At 38.7% G+C, this 19856-nt stretch overlaps 1 protein-coding gene across 4 annotated transcripts in view; it reads right to left on the bottom strand.

Annotated features, from left to right (window-relative positions):
- sorcs1 (sortilin-related VPS10 domain containing receptor 1) overlaps window positions 1-19856 on the bottom strand; it is a 212705-nt gene that overhangs the window by 102375 nt on the left and 90474 nt on the right. For all 4 annotated transcript variants that reach the window (XR_008644302.2, XR_008644301.2, XM_055204567.2 and 1 more), the window contains exon 2: window positions 4807-4874. Coding sequence is in view for 2 of the 4 variants with exons in the window: in XM_055204567.2 (XP_055060542.2) it covers window positions 4807-4874 (68 nt within the window). In the remaining 2 variants the exon portion in view is untranslated. The remainder of the gene's footprint in view (window positions 1-4806; window positions 4875-19856) is intronic.

The raw sequence follows: 19856 nt of genomic DNA, 5'->3' as shown, positions 1-19856 counted from the left end.
GCTCGCAAACGGGGTGGTCTCACAATCAGCCCCATTGCTAACATTAGTAACAGGTGCCTTCTCTAACGAGCAACTAGCAACCTCCTTTTTAAAAAAGCTGTCGATAGAAGGCACACTTTGTAAAAGTGCTGCTCCTCTCGCTTCTTTCTCCTTTTTTTTGCTTTCGTTTAATGTTTCCGGTAGGAATGCGTCGATCCATTATGTTTTCTGGTTTTACGGTCTAGCTACGTTTTTTTTCTTAATTTTGTCACGAATTGACATTAAACCCGCCCTCCCATACCATTGTACCAATCGTAAAGGGCATGTCTTCTGGTAGAAAATATTCACACTATTTAATTGGTCAATTTGTCACGCTTATACAGTGAGTGTGTAAACATTGGATTGTTGACTTGCACATTTTAATTTATTTTAGTGGCATAAATGCACATTACATCAAAATAAGTTTTTTGTACAAAATGTGTTTTGTATTTGATGTCGTTGTGCAAAAAAAAAAAAAAAAGTAAAAAAAATGCACGTTACATGACATGTCGTCGGGGGCCCCCTGGTGGCCGGAGGCCCCGGGGCAACTGCCCCATTTGCCCATATGGTAATCCGGCCATGGGCTTGAAACCGAAAAACGATAAAGAGGAAACCAAGGCCAAAAACCAAAACACCGTAAGAAATTATGCCAATTATTAGTACCATTGCATTTATGGCTATGACTGTGTACAAACTTTACTAGGGTGTGACGGATCACAAAACTCACGGTTCGGATCACATTACAGTTTTTGAGGCATGGATCGGATGATTTTTCGGATCAGCAAAAAAGGGGTGGGAAAAATAAAGAAATTACAAATATTTATAAAAAAAGAACAAAGTTGCACATTAATAAGGTCTGAAATTAGCATTAGGTCCAGAAATAAAATCAAATGAATAATAACACTGTCTTTATTGTATAAATTAAATATAATTATTATTTTTTTAGAGCTACAGAAGTGATTTTCTCTTTGTCTTGTGTTGATTAATTAACATTAATGACACAGACTTAAGTAGGTTAATTGAGGTTACTGTCTCTTTAAGAACAAATAAGCACAGACTGGTTTCTAACTTTAATCATTACATACACTTAAGATATAATCAAATGTTTTTATTAGAAAAAATATTTTGGAGATCATTTACTTTGTATGTGCCCTGTCAAGAACAGAAAGATTTTATGTCCGTTTGCTTTTTAAAACTCGTCTCTCCATGTATGCACTACTGAGGGCACTTAAACATGCACACACAGACGGACGGCGAATTCCAAACAACACAGCAAACAGTTGCTCCACATAAAAACATTACGTTGTTTTTCATTGCTCTATTCGCCAAATGTATGTTAATGGACTACAGTATGAGCAATCAATCACATTCAGCAGCAAGTGCGTCTGTGTACAGAAAGATGCTCACTTTAGCGCCTTTTTGCGGTTAAATTGTTTAAAATCACTTGAATGTTAGCATTTGCAAGCCTTTGAAACACGTGCAAATTATAAACTTTCCCTACTTAAATTTGCGTATTAATCCGCGAATTGCATGCAAGCCGATCCGTGATTCGTACTGATTCAAAAATAACCCAGCCAGCCATTTTAAGAGTAAGGGTAAAAAGTGTTAAGCAACTATCCCAAGTTATTACTCGCTTTATAAATGTGTGAATTAATCAATAAATCTATATTTCAGTTATAATGTAAAGGTAGCTTTTGACACAGGTGTACTTCAGTCCTCAAGTGGAAAAATTACCCATTTTTTTATTTATGAAATACAGGCGAACTGTTAGATTATTAACTGGGGAGCATTTGCAGACACACACACACGCACACAAGGACAGACATAACAGAAATCCAATTACCATCTCCTGTTCATCTGAAATGATTGGATAGGTAACTATACTTCATACTGCTATTTGATTAATCACCCTTTTGTTACCAGAATATATTATGCGGGGTCACTAACTTCATTACTGAGACGCTGGGTCAACCGCATGCATTGTGTGAGAGCAGGATGCTAGACTGCTTAACATAACAGACTTCTTCATGAAAGATTGTGCACGTGTGCATGTGATGTGTATTATGAGCTCAGCTGTAACTGTTCCTGTTCTCCTGAAGTACAGACCGGTTGGCCACTGTATTTCCGATTGTGACTGCTCTTTTCCAAAGGAAAGGGTCACACAGTCTGGTGAGCAACACGACTCCAATCTGCTGCATGCAGACGTTGCCAGATCCACTGATCTTAAGCCAGTTTTACAATGACTTTGATTTGGTGGAAATCGAAGTAAATGTTCAGAAAAGCATGAAAATCTGGACACCATTTAAATTACATTTACTTCAACCAAAACTCACAATTCTCAGGAAATGCAATATTTTGTCTGGTATTCAACAAAAGTGGCACTGCAGCCTGAAATCTGGTAAATTGTGTTTAATTCAACCTACTAGTTTAAGTTTTGACTTAATAAAAAACAAGTTAAGGTTGTTTAACTTAATTTGGTAAGTTAAAGTAACATAAAAATATATGTTGATATGATATAATTTTTTACAGTACACTGTAAAAAAAAGGTTGGTTCAACTTATACCCTGTTTGCATTAAAATGTAACTTTTTTTAATCAACTTCACAACATTTTTGAGATAACTAATTTTTTTAATTTGAATTAATTAAGGCAACCAGGTCACTTTCCTTTTATAAGTTGAACCAACAAATCTTTTTTATAGTTCATAATATAGGTTGTAAACCTTCATTCAATAGCTTTATGTTAGCAAAAAAAAAAACGAAATTTAGCTCCCGTTTCGAACATTTTGAATCTTATTTGCGATTTTTGCAACCTGGCGCAGCATTTTTTAATTTCTTTAAAAAACAATATCAGTGAATAATGCCTTAAAGGGGACATTTTCACAAGACTTTTTTAAGATGTCAATTAAATCTTTGGTGTCCCCAGAGTACCAATGTGAAGTTTTAGCTCAAAATACCATAATAGATAATGTATTATAACATGTTAAAATTGCCACTTTGTAGGTGTGAGACAAAATGTGCTGTTTTTGTGTCCTTTAAAATGCAAATGAGCTGACCTCTGCATTAAATTTCAGTGTTGTTGTTGGATAGTGCAGATTAAGAGGCAGTATTATCCCCTTCTGACATCACAAGGGGAGCCACATTTCAATTACCTATTTTTTCACAAGCTTGCATGCAATAAAGATGCTAAGTTAAATAACCGAATAGACATTTTTGAGTGAACCATCGCTTCGTTATTTCAATTAGTAAAAATACTAACTACTAAAGCACGTTTACCACACATACATTGCATTCACTCAGTGCAATGAGCTGTGGTCTGAATATCTGTAGCGAGTACAAAGACAATCAATGGCAGACACACCATTAATCAGCTAATGTAGCTTCATCAGACCATTAATTCTTTGTCATTTTAAAAGTCACAGGACAGGTTTTTACCATCACACTGCACACACAAATGTAGCTGTAGAGCAAATACGGGACCCTTTTTCTTTTATAAAGGTCTTACTTCAATATGACGACACTGTATTTATCAGTTTATTTGGCTACCGCAGGGACTTGTGTAACATTTGTACATTGTGTACTTCTCTAAAGTGAAGACTTTTATTACCTTGCTTTTACAATGCTCAAACAGTGACTTGCATGTAATATGACATCAGGGAGTCCTTATACACTTTTTTCTCCATCATCCGTATTGCACTTCATTATAGCTCTAAAACTGTGATATATTCGCATTTTTGTCTTTACAAATTAAAAGTTTATGAATCTATAACTTACTTGTAAACTCTATACATTAATGTCAAGTAGAAAGAGTGATGTTCCTAGAACCTACTGTAGGCAACTTCACTCCTGGAGTGAGCTGTAGACGTAGGTGGAGTGGGTTTTTAACTAATTAAAAAACTGAGATTTTACAATTTATGCATGAATATAGTGTGGAAATGTTCAAAACATTACTTATGCCATCATCCATCCCTAACCCCAGAGCAAACCACTAAACTTTTTATTTTAAACATACGGTATATTACACCACCACCACCAGCCTGCACAGAGGTAACAAGGCATGATGGATCCATGTTCTCATTCTGTTTATGCCAAATTCTGACTCTACCATCTGAATGTCTCAACAGAAATCGAGACTCATCAGACCAGGCAACATTTTTCCAGTCTTCAACTGTCCAATTTTGGTGATCTCGTGCAAATTGTAGCTTCTATTTGTAGTGGCGATGAGTGGTACCCGGTGGGGTCTTCTGCTGTAGCCCATCCGCCTCAAGGTTGTGCGTGTTGTGGCTTCAGAAATGCTTTGCTGCATACCTCGGTTGTAACGAGTGGTTATTTCAGTCAAAGTTGCTCTTCTAACAGCTTGAATCGGTCTGCCTATTCTCCTTTGATCTCTAGCATCAACAAGGCATTTTCGCCCACAGGACTGCTGCATACTGGATGTTTTTCCCTTTTCACACCATTCTTTGTAAACCCTAGAAATGGTTGTGCGTGAAAATCCCAGTAACTGAGACTCGTCTGGGACCAACAACCATGCCATGCTCAAAATTGCTTAAATCACATTTCTTTCCCATTCTGACATTCAGTTTGGAGTTCAGGGGATTTTCTTGACCAGGACCACACCCCTGAATGCATTGAAGCAACTGCCATGTGATTGGTTGATGGTGGAAGATGATTATTTTAAGTTAATTTGATCCTTGTAGTTAATCTTTAAGTGTTTAAACTGGTTAAACTTTTGTGTCTTATGTTTCTTTTGTAACATGCTGCAAAAATAAAGTTTAAATTGGCATCCTTACCTCCATAAGGAGCTCTCAGTCACACTGCCGAGGTTGAAGTCATAAAGTTTGGTCAGCATTAGGATCACCTGTAAAAAAAGAAATAACATTCGAATTATGCTGTGGCATATGGTTGTAATATAAAAGAGCTCAGATGCAAAAAGTGCGTCTGAAATGTTGTCTTGTAAGTAAGCATTTTTTAATGGATTCTGCCAACAAAGCATCTTTTGCACCTGAGCTCCTCAAATAAAAAAATACAAAATCGGATGAATGGCATCACTGTGTACTAATGTATCAGATGCAGTGTGACCTGGAATAGCGGCACAAATAAACGCATCTGTCCTGTGCAATGTGGAACCACGAAAGACTAAATGCATTCAAGTTTTTTGTACTTTGATGTCAGACATTTTAGTTTTATATACAAAAAATATGCCATTTGCATCAATCATTTATTTTGTTTGCTAGATAAAATACAGCATATTTTATTGTCAATGAAAAATTAAGAAAATAAATTGATATTTTAAATTAATCATGAATATGGAAAAAATGTAAAATAGTGGGAATTAAAATTAAAAAATTAAATTGTATTTTTATGCCAAAATGAAACCCTCTCATCAAATTATTCGAATCACTATTGATTTACCCATTATAAAATCTGATTGATAAATCAATGTGTAAAACAACACAATTTCTCACATCCTGTTGCTCTTCATCTCAATGTGAAATGCCATTAAATGATGCATCAGACTTCCTCCTTTATATCCTAATAATTCATCTCCTCATTATTTAATCATATCACGCCGAATCTATTTACGGCACTGTAAATATCCTTTATAATGTTTTAAAGGTGCACAAGCGCTAACTAGGTCAGTCAAACTCCTTGAGGAAAATCAGAGACAGGAAGACAGGGAGAGAATTCATGCCTAGAGCAAATAAAGTAGATTCATATAAACGTACAATCTATTCATGCTCCTGCAGAGATTTCATACCTATATAAACCTCAAAGACCTTTGAAGAAATACTGATCATTATGAGGGAAGAGTTCATTGATTCTTTCAGAACTTTGTCACGATAACTACAGTGCTCGTCAGTTACTAACCTTCCACTGAACATCTTCTTTTGTGTTAACGGAGAATAAAAAGTAAGTGATGAAAATTTTTATTTCTGGCCCACCGCCCTTTTAAATGTAAGGCTTTTCTGCAACTACTGTAAACTGGTTAGATAGGACTATTACACAGTAGTCGACAGGATTCACCAACACTACAAGGTGTGAACATGTGCAGTTGGCAGGAAAATCCGATAGCATCCTTAGAGATATGCTGATCAAACTCTTTAGTCCACTAACATCTGGTAAGTCTAGACAGTAAATACACAAAGCAGACCTGAATTTTGCTGTTAATGAGACAAGTACAAGTTTTCGCAAGCCTTTGCTCGGGGAAAACAATAGAAACGTCTAAGCCATCCCAGCATTCAAAGCAATTGTATGATGAAATCCTTATAAGTTATACAGAATAAAGCACTTTTCCATGTACGCCAGTACTGTAGTTCCCAGAAAACACTTTGAAGGCTTTAGGTAAAAATGAGAAATATGCTTTACTTCTGAGTTTTAAATGCCTGTAGACTCTTGAAATACCATTCTGGCATCTACATACATATATATGTATAATATACACTATATTGCCAAAAGTTTTGGGACACCCCTCCAAAATCGTTGAACCCAGGTGTTTAAATCACTTCCGGTGAAAGAAACTCTTAATGCTTAATCATACCAAGACATTTGGACAATTTCATGCTCCCAATTTTGTGGGAACAGTTTGGGGATGGTCCCTTCCTCTTTCAACATGACTATGCACCAGTGCACCCAGCAAGGTCCACGAAGACATGGATGAGCGAGTTTGGTGTGGAGGAACTTGACTGGCCTGTACAGAGTCCTGACCTCAACCCAATAAAACATCTTTGGAATGAATTAAAGCAGAGACTACGAGCGAGGCCTTCTTGTTCAACATCAGTGTCTGACCTTACACATGTTATTTTAGAAGAATGACCCAACTACGCACATTCATAGCGAATAATAATACATATGAAAAGTTCCAATCAGGATTCAGGCCCCACCATAGCACAGAGACAGCGCTGCTTAGAGTTACAAATTACCTCCTTTTAACATCCGATCATGGTGAAAGACTAGAAAACTATGTTGGCATCAGTGGTCAGGCGTTAGCCTGGTTTAGATCTAACCAATCGAGATCACTTTGTTTATGTAAATGAGGAAGAGTCATATCACTCCCCCGTTAAATACGGCGTACCACAGGGATAGGTTTTAGGCCCTATCCTATTCTCGTTATATATGTTACCTCTAGGAGACATTATCAGGAAACATAACATAAGTTTTCACTGCTGTGCGGATGATACTCAGCTTTACATCTCGTCACATCCTAGCGAAACCCACCAGTTTGCTAAGCTAACAGACTGCATTAGTGATATTAGGGACTGGATGGGAGACAACTTTCTTATGCTAAACTCCAATAAGACAGAGATACTTATTATTGAACCAAATCGCTCCAAACATAATATGTCAGATTACAAGTTGCCCATAGATGGCTGCACGGTGGTGCCATTTTCCACGGTTAAGAATTTAGGCGTAATGTTCGACAGCAATCTATCTTTCAATAGTCATATCTCCAACGTCTGCCGCACAGCATTCTTCCATCTTAGAAATATCTAAAAAATACACCATATGCTGTCTGCATCAGATGCAGAAAAGCTTATCCATGCTTTTATGACCTCTAGAAACGAGATTTACGTTGGAGACGATAACTCGCGCCATTGTTTACTTTGCGGTTTGTACCTTTTGCATATCATTAACATGTACTAATACACACTTACACACCAAAGGAAATGTAAAGTCGTGAATGAGACCATGTGTGCCCTTTAAGTAGGGCTATTAAAAAACACAAAACAGAAATTAACAACAACAACAAAAAATAATAAATAAATAGAAAAAGAAAAAAACTGCAGTGTGAAGTGTCAACTTTTAAACCAAATTTTCCATATAGACATGATAGACATATCGAAAATCACTTATCACAAATTACATTTAATCATAATGCCAATACTGTGTGTTATGCTTACTGTGTACTCTTTTTCATAGCTTGCTCTGAAAACTTAGAGAGGCGTTATTATGAGCATCGTTGGCTATTGTATGATAAATTGCTTGTGAAGATCCTCTTTTGTAAGTCACTTCGGATGAAACTGTCTGCTAAATGACCACATGTAAATGCGCTTAAAGGAGAATTACAAAAGACTAGCTGGATGGAAAGTGATATTGGAGACAGAAAACCCACACATTTATAACCAATTAAAACAATATTCACAGTCATGTTTGCACCATTACAATGAGACAAAGGCAAAGAATGATTATAAACCTAGAATATTTATTTAAAAGTTTTATTGCAAAACACCTGAGGAACATTTCTACATTGTCAGAATAAAATGGCCAAAAAATGGTCCCAAGTTGTAACTGTGGCAGCCCCCTTTAAAAAGGTCCTAATATGTACAGTTTTACACAGATGTGAGTACATTTGGTTAGCCTGGGTGCCAGCCGACCTTAGCCCCGCCCACCACAATTTGAAAAACGGGGAAGATCGGTCTGGGGATTTACCGTTGAGGAGCTACTATGCGAATACCAAAACCGGCCGACAAATCAAATTGTGAGGGCGGGCTTTATACGATGATGGACAGATGATCAACAGTAACGTATCAACCACGTCACCAAAGGAGCGCGTGTGTTCAATCTGTTTACAATGAAATGGCTGCCGCTGGTGAATTCAGATGTGTGGATTCTGACATTGAGTCTGTTCTAAACGATATCGACAGAGCATTGATTTAAAAAGAGGAACAGAGAAACGCGATCAAGGCATTTGTTTATGTTTTCGCCGTCCTTCCTATGGAGGACAAAGTTAAAGAAGCAACTGAAATGGGTATCATGGCGATGCAACTCGGCGTGCACGACGAGATGGATATAATTAGCGGTCGTTGCCAGCTTCTTTTCGGAAGCCTGGAATCGTGACTGCTGAATAAGTGGAGGGACATGCTAGGCTCCGATATTTTTCAAGCCAACGTAATGGGTAGCTATCGTCGTGGATGAAGTTCACCTAACGTACAAATGGTAAGAGATAGTCTTACTGTATGACTTAGTAAATACTTAATGTTGTGATATAAATGAAATGTTGTGAACATAGTAGGTGTTGATGTACCTTCGCTAACTCAGACTTAGTATAATTACAATGATGTTAGTATCATTGTAGCGAAATTACTAGTAGTTCGGTCAGGCTGCTAAAGACGCCATTTCAACATCACACACTCCGTTGCTCTGATTGGTCGTATGTCTATCCAATTGAGTGCAGAGGCATTTTTCGGTTGAGACACGCCTCATAATTTTAGCTCAATGGAGGGGTATCAGACTCAAATTCTGACTAGAATTGAGTATGACAACGTCAGGCTAACATTTGGTACCAGTATGCACCTCTGATATGTCATATTTAGGTGCAAAGGTTGACTTTTTGAAAGAGTACCACCCAAGTGGCAAATAGGGACCATTTTTTGACCATATTATTTCTGACAGTATACTTAAGAAATCTGAGATTGCCATCTTTATAAATATTAAGTTTACTATTTTATCTACAACAATGTAATAGTGGCACAACAATGTACTATATATTAGGAATCCCCCCTCTCTATACATATCCAGCTTCAAAAACTCTCTTCTGTCATTGAAGTTAGCTGCTGATAGCATCATGCTGTGGACCTTCATTCCTCATCTGCATGGACTACGACTCTTGTTTAAAGAAATAATGGATGGTGCAATACACAGGGAAAACACTGCAAGGCAGCCTTCTGGGAAACTTGGACAAATCCCAAACACAAAGACTTCAAATGATATCCATTGAAAGCCCAAATTATCTCAATGGACATAAAAAAGTGGATCAATTTGATGTATCTTGAAAACCCTGCCATCCGAAAACATACCAGTCAGTCTGAAGTCAGCAATTTGAATTGAACGATAAAAAATAAAATTCTGATTTACATATTTTTAAAGACAGCAAACAAGTTTCTTTACTTGTGTATTGTTCATACATGAGTAAAGAGTCAAATCCATTTGTATTTTTCCTCAAAACAACCCTAAACCTCAGATTTAGCTCGCCTCATTTACACGGGATTTGGAATTTATTCTTTCTGTGCTTTGACTGGGCTCATTAAATACAGCGATGTTCATAGCCCCATGCCAGATCTGTTGTTCTTATAAATATTACTTAAGTATGCCGTATTATGTGCATAAACACAATTGCACGTACAGCCATGTAAACAGATGGCCTAATAGCCCAGCATGACTTTCAATGCAGACATCTGGTATAAAGTAGTTGTTTTGCGCAGTATACCCTGTATTTACAGTCCAAACACTTCCAAAAAGCTTGTTGTGTTACAGAAACACTATATCAGGCAATTCCCTATAGTGTCAGTCTGGAGAAGATCATTCCCAGTGAAAAATAATACTTTGCACCACAGCAGGTGTTGCCAACCAAATTGTCCCGGTCTTGGATGCTGAGAGCAATTCGGACGCAATTTCAAAAGTGGGAGAAGGCTGTGAAAGCTATAAGGCGATCAACGTAAGACTTACTGACTATCTTAACAAACACTGACATGCCATCTTTAGCACTGCCAAAACCAAACCGCCCTTAACTTAGATTTGCTGTAGTTTATTTTTCACAGCAAAACTCAAGACACTTTCTCTATATTCCCAATTTATAACAGTCACATTTCTTGGATAAACCTAATGTAGGAATATATGGATGCCAGAAAACCAAGAAAATGTACCCTAAGAAGGTATGAAAGACAAAGGTGTGAGAAGAGGGATAACTCTTATTTGTGATCTATTTGCTGGGGCATTAAGTGTAAGTTTGTAACCCTAGTAACGTGAATGGCGCAAATGGCGTCTCAACCAGGGGGCAGTTGTAGCCTAATGGAGGGGGCAGTCATAGCCTAGTGGGGGCCAGTCTTGGCCTAGTGGGGGCCAGTCGTTGCCTAGGGGGGGCCAGTCATAGTCTAGTGGGGGCCAGTCGTAGCCTAGTGGGGGCCAGTCTTAGCCTAGTGGGGGCCAGTCTTAGCCTAGTGGGGGCCAGTCGTAGTAAAGTGGATGCCAGGCATAGCTTAGTGTGGGCCAGTCGTAGCCTAGTGGGGGCCAGTTGTAGTAAAGTGGGCGCCAGTCGTAGCCTAGTGGGGGCCTGTCGTAGCCTTTGGGGGCCAGTCGTAGCCTAGTGGGGGACAGTCATAGCCTAGTGGGGGATTGTTTTCCCCGAGAAAAGGCTTGATAAAACTTGTACTTCTCTCATTAAGGCTATGACTGTTTGTAACCCTAGTAACGTGAATGGCGCAAATGGCGTCTCAACCAGGGGGCAATCCCAGCCTAATAGAGGGGGCAGTCATAGCCTAGTGGGGGCCAGTCGTAGCCTAGTGGGGGCCAGTTGTAGCCTAGTAGGGGCCAGTCGTAGCCTAATGGGGCCAGTCGTAGCCTAATGGGGGAGAGTCGTAGCCTAGTGGGGGCCAGTCGTAGCTTTGTGCGTAGAGTTAGGCTTGTAACCTGAGAGTTCCCGGTCCTAGTCTCATGGTCGGCAGGTTGCGACTAAGATGCCCTTAACCCCAATTGCTCCCTGGACACTGAAGGGATAGCTGCCCACTGCTCTGGATGTGTGTTCACGACTTACAGTGTGTGTGTTCACTACTCAATGGGATGGGTAAATACAGAAGTCACATTTCGAGTATGTGTTCTGTACAAACATGTCACTTTCGCTTTTAACTATCAATGTGAGTAAACTCATACGCGGGGACACACATCAACTATGCTGAGTGTAGCTGTGTCTAGTCATAGTTTCAGATATTCAAATATTTTTCAAATAACTCTTTTAGGTCCAGCTGGTGCAAATGGCCCCTTGGGGTCTAAAGACAAGTTTTCTGTCAAGTACCGTAGCAAAGATTATACATGATATAATGCATTATACAAAACAACTGTCAAGAGAAAGCAGAACGCCAATTTAGCTCAGTTAACACACCATTCATCTGAATTTGTTCAGGTTACTGGGTCAAACTGCAAATTGTTGGGCCAAAGTACAATTTCTAGCATGCATGCTGCTAAGGTTAAGCATTGTGCCAAGTACTTGTGTGAGGCTACGTGAGGAAAGAAAACTAAGGTAGGAAAGACAAATGAAAGGTCTCCAAACCTTTTAGCATCTCCGAGCCCAAGAGTAAGATAATAAATCATGTTTTTTTGTGTCTCTACACATGGAGGTACACTGGCAGGTACATAACACTTCAGTTTCCTGGTATTTCTATGTATTTGTTTAACTGTCTTGTTTAACTTGGTTGGTGTGTGAGGTCAATTACTCAGTCCTAAAAGTCTTATCTAAATGATGGTGGGCTCATAGGAGCTCTTATATCTGCTATATATGGGGAGCGTTGTGGGTGGCCTTCATACTTCCAACTACTCTCAGATGAAATCCCACAGTAGTGGGCATATGTTGCATTACGGAGCATGCCAATTAAACAAGGTAATGTTTCTGAATGCCATTGGTCCACATGAGTATCTGCAGAACAGGTGGAGTCAATCACATTATCTTAATGTTTTATATTGTATGCATTTATGGAGCCACTACATTGTGTTCAGGGCTTGACATTAACAGATATAGACATTAATAGATTTCAGCTGTGGGGGTAAGATCCCACTCCCACTAACCACTTTGGCTGGTTGAACAGAATCTTAGTTTTCTTTAAAGTCATGTGAAATAATATACAATGCACAATGCGACGGTACGAAACTTTAACAACTACCATGTGCACTCCCTGCACCCAGCGCAATGTATAAGGCTTATTTACCAGATTTTGCTTTTTCAGGTTTTTTGGAAAGTCAAAAAACACAAAAAAACTGCCTTGCGACTGTTCTCAGTGTCACAAAGTAGCCATTTATCATGACAAAATAATTCATTATATTATACTAGATGTTTTCCCAGTGCCCTGTTTTTGGAGGGCTTGTACAAGACTAAAATAGGATTCAATTTTCTTCTCTCTCATGTGTCTCACGCACCAGCTGGACATTTATGACCGAGGGGTTTGGGACTGAGAGACCCATCAGGGATATCTCAACAACACATACATTTCACTTTTTATGGTGGTCCTGTAGTAGGCGGAGCTAACGAACAAAGCTGGATTTGCATTATAAAATTACACAAACAAAAATGCCTGAGGGACAAGGTCCAGGGGAGTATTCAGAAAATACAAAATGTAATTTTGCGTCTTGATTTTGCAGGGCATAAGGGGACACTGAGAAAGAACAGCTGTTTGCCCAGAGGTGTGGGTGCAGATGGTCTTGAATTACGTGTCGAAACAACAGCATCACACTGTTTGTAGACCTTGAGGACACCTTGCGCTTGGAACACATTTCGGCACTGGAGAAAAGAGTTTATTTGTAACAGTGGAGATGAGGCTCAATAACACCTTTATCAGATAACCCCAGACTTTCATATCGCACACCACCTCTATGGGTGAAATTACTGGAAACTTTCTATGGGATCTTAGTCTGGGAAGTTTTGGAAATATTCCAAATTGGAAACTTAACAAGAATTTATGATATAATTATAGATTGTATTTAATAAGCTTAATCATTTCAGTTAAAAGGGATTTAAGATTTGAAGGTGATGTTTTACTGACAAATGTCAAGAGTGTATTATTGTTGCCCAAAGTAGCCTACATTAATATGATATGCGAACCTCTCAGCTCGCGGGTTTCCCTTGATTTTGGACAAAACTGGGAGGTGTGCATTCACGTATGCGCTATAAATTTCTCTCTGCTCTTGCCCAGAGACTGTGCACACACTTTAAATCTCTTCAATCACTTCCATGCAATTGTTTTATCTTTCCTGAAGTGGCATGTATGCGCTCAGACCAAGCGTGCCGCAGAAGCCCTGAAAAGTGAAGCCAAAACGTCTCGATCGCCCCCCCAGTGACTGGTCCTAGTATAGGTCATAAACCCCGCCTCCCCCATGTTATTCAATGGGACTTGAGACCAACAAAGCAATTTAAATACACTTCAATGATCTTTTTTCCAAAGCTGGTTTCTGTCATTTACTTTAGTTTTTATCACACTGATGTAAATTCAAGTGTTTGATTTTAAAGAAACAGTATGTAAGTAATGTATATCAATAAATCATAAAATGGCCCTGATATGTCACTAGACATTAAGAAATCATTTTCATTTCAAATACTTATATCACTGACAACAGGTGTCCGGACAGGATATTGTCATTTAAAAAGTGGAGTTGCAGCCCTCAACTGATGTTTATGTTGTCATTTTGTGTATTGGCCACCAGTTGTGTGATTGCAGTTCCAGTTTTAGCCACAAGTTTTGTGATTGCAATACCAGTTTTGGCCACAATCCTACATACTGTTCCTTTAAAATAAGTTTGGTTTTAGTTAGTTATTTAATGCTATACAAACTGTGGTGTCACGTCATGATTGACAGCTGTGATATGCGCATTCTGTGAGAGCGAGGGCATGGCCTTGATTTTGCGGCTTTACCTCCTGCTTACTACTGCGCAGGACTGGTCCCGAAATCACTGGGGGCTTCACTTTTCACAAACGAAAGAGAGCGAATGGGCATCGTCCAATATTTTATAGTCTATGGCTTAGACTGCGTCACGTGCATTCGCAATCCATCAACCCTCAAGCTTTCTATGGTAAATAAGGGAGTTGTAGTTTCCCAGTTTTGCCTTATACGCATTGTTCATTATTTCGCATAAATTTTAAGAAAACTACAAAAAAAATATATTCAACCTGTCAAAGTGGCTAGTGGTCTTACCCGCCACATTGGAAATCTACCCGCATTTGGCGGGTGTTAATGTCAAGCCCTGAATATAACATATACAAACATAAATAAACATCCTGATACTTACGCTCATCATGGATTTATTTAATCAAAAATCCTTAAGAAATTAAAATTAAGTTCTAATATTGATGCTTTCTGAAGGATTTTTAAAAATAAATGCAGGCTTGATGAGCATAAAAGATTTCTTTCAAAAACATAAAAAATAGTAATGTGTCCAAACTTCTGGGTGGTACAGTAATTCTGTATGATAACAGAAGACTGACTAGCAGAATGTAGAAGAAAGAGCATCACGGCTTGAGCTAACTACATGAAAACTAGCCCCATACATTTTCAATGAAATAGTGCTAGCTTACATTTATATATCTGATTTACTGGCTTTAAGAAATTATCTGTGCAAGTTATGGAAGAATGCAAGTATGTGACTGAGGAATGTGAAATTAAAAATTATGCTAAAAGATTTTTTTTAACTACATTTAAAGGACAAGTTCGGTATTTTACACTTAAAGCCCTGTTTTCAGATTGTTTATGATGAAATAGAACGGTTTTGACTGAAATTTCGACATATGCGGCTGCCTCGAGAATTTTCGGGTGTTTGTTGTTTCACCTCCCACCTCTACAATGGGTGTATAGGTGCACAGGAACAATCCTTCCTAAAATGCATTAAACTTTCGTTTACAAAGACGTGAAACTCACAGAGTGGTCAGTGGTGTTCACTGATATGCTCACACAAAAATCGCTGCAAAATACGCATTCCAACAGGTTTTATCGTAGTTTTTGTCCAACTCCATTGACTTGTATTAGACCGGGAACATTGTTTCTATTCTTGCAATTAGGAAAGGCGGATTATCGCCACCAACTGGGCTGGAGTGTCTATTATTTAAGCTCTCAACGGAAGAATGTACGGGTGTGAGGCGTTTGGAAAAATAGGTCCACAAGTTTACAACGAATGCTAAAACACCTGTTGGAAAGCATCTTTTGCAGCTATTTTTGTGTGAGCATATCATTGAACACCCCTGACCACTCGTTGAGTTTCACGTCTTTGTAAACGAAAGTTTAATGCATTTTAGGAAGGATTGTTCCTGTGCACCTATATACCCATGGGAGGTGAAACAACAAATACCCAAAAATTCTCGGGGCAGCTGCATATGTCGAAATTTCAGTCAAAACCGTTCTATTTCATCATAAACAATCTGAAAACAGGGCTTTAGGTGTAAAATACCAAACTTGTCCTCTAAGTTCCCTGTTGTAGGCATCTACGATTTTTTTCCCAATTCCCAGTTTATTCTCATTAATTCCCGTAGAAAATTTTCAGCCTTGAAAATTCCCATAATTTTGCAACCCTACCTCTGAGGTACTACAATAAACTCTTAAGTACAAAGGTGTACTTTTTTGTCAGAGGACTGCCCATGTCAGCTAGGGACCCTTTTTTTTTTACAGTATACTGGCTGATCAAAAACTTTACACTTATTGGAAGCTAAGTAAGTAAGAAAACACAGGATAAAAAGCTTTACTAAATTTATTATAAGTGACCCACACAGAAAAAACCTATAATAAATAAACATTATGACCATCAAAGAATTTGCTTAAACTGTAAATGACGTTAAAAGTCAGTGTATGAATGAGTGAGTCAATGGGTGAATGTGAGGCAACTTGTAAAGCACTTTGGATGGCCAAAGGTCTGTTAAAAGCGCTATTTAAATGCAGTCCATTTACCATTTACCATTTACAAGCATGACTTGTGTGTATATTATATAAACTGCTGAGAGCTGTCAGCTTTGCACATCTTTCTCTTACTTTCTGCTGCTTGTCCTTGGCTTGAAAAGCTCAAGGACGAAAGTTCTAAAGCATAACTCGCACGCACAAATACAGACACAAATAAACGCCATCTCCTGTGGCTCTGGAGGTCACACAAACAACACACAGAGAATACTAAACTCAATGCGGCCTTAAGGGTCAGCTGAAAACTTTATTGACAAACAGATTGACTGGTAGCCATAAAAATGACAAAAATGTGTAATGTGTGTTTACTCCTGTAAACGCTAGATTTTGAAATACCATAATAACATTTTCATTTATAGTATTGAAATGAATGCCGCTATGCTTTATTAAAACTTTTCTTAAAGGTGCAATGTGGGACTTTCAAAATGATTGCTTGACAAAAATGCATTTAAGTATGCATAACTATATTATCAGTGGTGTATAAGACCTTACATAATGAACTTTATTGTTTTTATTACCTTAAAATTATGTTTTTATCTTCATACACGCGGGTTTCCTTACATGGAAGTAGCCGTCACGTTTCTACAGTAGCCCTTGTCTCAGACTATGGTATGTTTGTCCTGTGGCAGCTACCGTAGCTTGTCATTGCTTTGAAATTGAGGTTAGTTGCAATTCGCAAACTCAATGCTAGATGCCACTAAAAACGCACATTATACCTTAAATGCAATCAAAGTAACAAAGAGTGTCACCAGCATTAGAGATTTAAGCAGACGAGATATCATATTCCTCTGACAAGTCTGTCTATATTGGCATATACTGTAGTGAACAGATGAAAACATATGGAGATAACAACATAAACATGACAACAACTGTAGGTCAAAGCAAGCATTTTAATGTAAACAAGACACCAACATTACAGTTTGACAGACAACTAAACAGGAATGACTGGCAGCGCATGAGATTAAAAAAATGAAATAGAAATTAGATTAGTTTCTAACTTTGCATCTCAATCTGCTTCTCAATCCTCAAAGCATTCGACACTTTTTGACGCAGTGGTTTATCTCATGAATATTAATTAGCTTACTGCCTAATCATATAAACTCATATTCATGAGCCGAAACTTTATAGTCACAATAAGAGATTACTATGTTTAGCGTGTAGGGGAGATGGTTGCCATAGGTACCCTTATTAAATCAAATAATGTTAAATAAAAGAAAACACAAACTTAGCTTGACAGCTTTTTCCTAGCTAATTGAATGAGAGATGCTTAAAGGGTAATTTATTACAAATGATGATAGACACATGTAGTAACTTATCACAAAATATAAGCGAAAGTAAGTAAATTCAGTCTTTGCAAGTGTGGGGAGGGATGACCCGATGTCTCTTGCATCTTCGCCTGATAAAACTACACCGAGGGCAGTATAAAGATCACCACTATATTTAAAATATAGTGCTACTATAAAATCAAAGCCCCTGCTAACTTTAACCACACGAAACCCAGCCATCCACATAAACCTGCACCCCCTGGATAAAAACCCAGGACTGGCCAAATCATTAGCTAATGCCTCTATGTATGGCTGTGTGACTCAGATGTTGTGATAAATTATGTAGTCCACTATTGCATCAGATTAATTATATCCAACGAATTCTGAATATCCATTCATGGACTGGAATATCAGGATGCCAAGAAAGATGTCAACAGCAAAAATAAACGTATTATATATATATTATACACTCGCCTAAAGGATTATTAGGAACACCTGTTTAATTTCTCATTTGTGCAATTATCTAATCAACCAATCACATGGCAGTTGCTTCAATGCATTTAGGGGTGTGGTCCTGGTCAAGACAATCTCCTGAACTCCAAACTGAATGTCAGAATAGGAAAGAAAGGTGATTTAAGCAATTTTGAGCATGGCATGGTTGTTGGTGCCAGACGGGCCGGTCTGAGTATTTCACAATCTGCTCAGTTACTGGGATTTTCACGCACAACCATTTCTAGGGTTTACAAAGAATGGTGTGAAAAGGGAAAAACATCCAGTATGCGGCAGTCCTGTGGGCGAAAATGCCTTGTTGATGCTAGAGATCAGAGGAGAATGGGCGGACTGATTCAAGCTGATTGGAGAGCAACTTTGAATGAAATAACCACTCGTTACAACAGAGGTATGCAGCAAAGCATTTGTGAAGCCACAACACGCACAACCTTGAGGCGGATGGGATACAACAGAAGAAAACCCCACCGGGTACAACTCATCTCCACTAAAAATAGGAAAAAGAGGCTACAATTTGCACAAGTTCACCAAAATTGGACAGTTGAAGACTGGAAAAATGTTGCCTGGTCTGATAAGTCTCCATTTCTGTTGAGACATTCAGATGGAAGAGTCACTTTAGGCCCCTTAGTGCCAATTGGGCATCGTTTAAATGCCACAGCCTACCTGAGATTTGTTTCTGACCATATCCATCCCTTTATGACCACCATGTACTCATCCTTTGATGGCTACTTCCAGCAGGATAATGCACCATGTCACAAAGCTCGAATCATTTCAAATTGGTTTCTTGAACATGACAATGAGGCTGTTTACACTTGGCATTAACATGTGTCTTCGTCGATCGGATCACAAGTGGACGACGTTAATGCCAGGTGTAAACGGTGTTCAAAACGTTTTGAGCTCGTCCACTTTCGACCACTTTCAACCACATCCAGAGGTGATCGAAACCACTTTCGATCGAATCGCTTTGGAGTTGCGGAACGCACATGTGGTTGAATGCGTTCGAACAGCCACTCGCGACCGCCTTCACTCCGCCCATTTATCTAATCTGAGGTATTAAACACAAGTTTTACGTCTTTTTTGACTTCTGGCGTGAACGTTCGGTGAACAGCGCTAATTTTAGCCTTTCATTGATAAAACTAAGCGGCTGATCTCCGTAGTTTCGTTTTGAAAGCGTGTGAAAGTTGCGCGATCCTATTTCATCAATTGCGCTGAAAATTCAAAGAAAGCTCTTACATACTCATGTACAAAACACTGTGCAGCATGTTTACTTGCTAAACAAGCAGTGGACACTGACATTATATTAGATTGCGTCCATATAAACTCATAATTACTCCCGCTCGGGTTTGAATGACAGCAGAGAGACTCGCCCACCGTCTCACAGACCACCCCCTCATAGCACAGAAGCGGTCGAAAGTGGACAAAAGAGACGGATTTAAATACCAGGTGTAAACGTAATGTGTCTCTCTCGTCCACTTGTGATCCGATCGATGAAAACAGCCCCAATGAGTTCACTGTACTAAAATGGCCCCCACAGTCACCAGATCTCAACCCAATAGAGCATCTTTGGGATGTGGTGGAACAGGAGCTTCGTGCCCTGGATGTGCATCCCACAAATCTCCATCAACTGCAAGATGCTATCCTATCTATATGGGC

This window comes from Misgurnus anguillicaudatus, chromosome 3, assembly GCF_027580225.2.
Source record: "Misgurnus anguillicaudatus chromosome 3, ASM2758022v2, whole genome shotgun sequence".
NCBI classification, from domain to species: domain Eukaryota; kingdom Metazoa; phylum Chordata; class Actinopteri; order Cypriniformes; family Cobitidae; genus Misgurnus; species Misgurnus anguillicaudatus.
The sequence above is the reverse complement of the archived record's forward strand: the minus strand, read 5'-3'. Positions and strand labels throughout refer to the sequence as shown.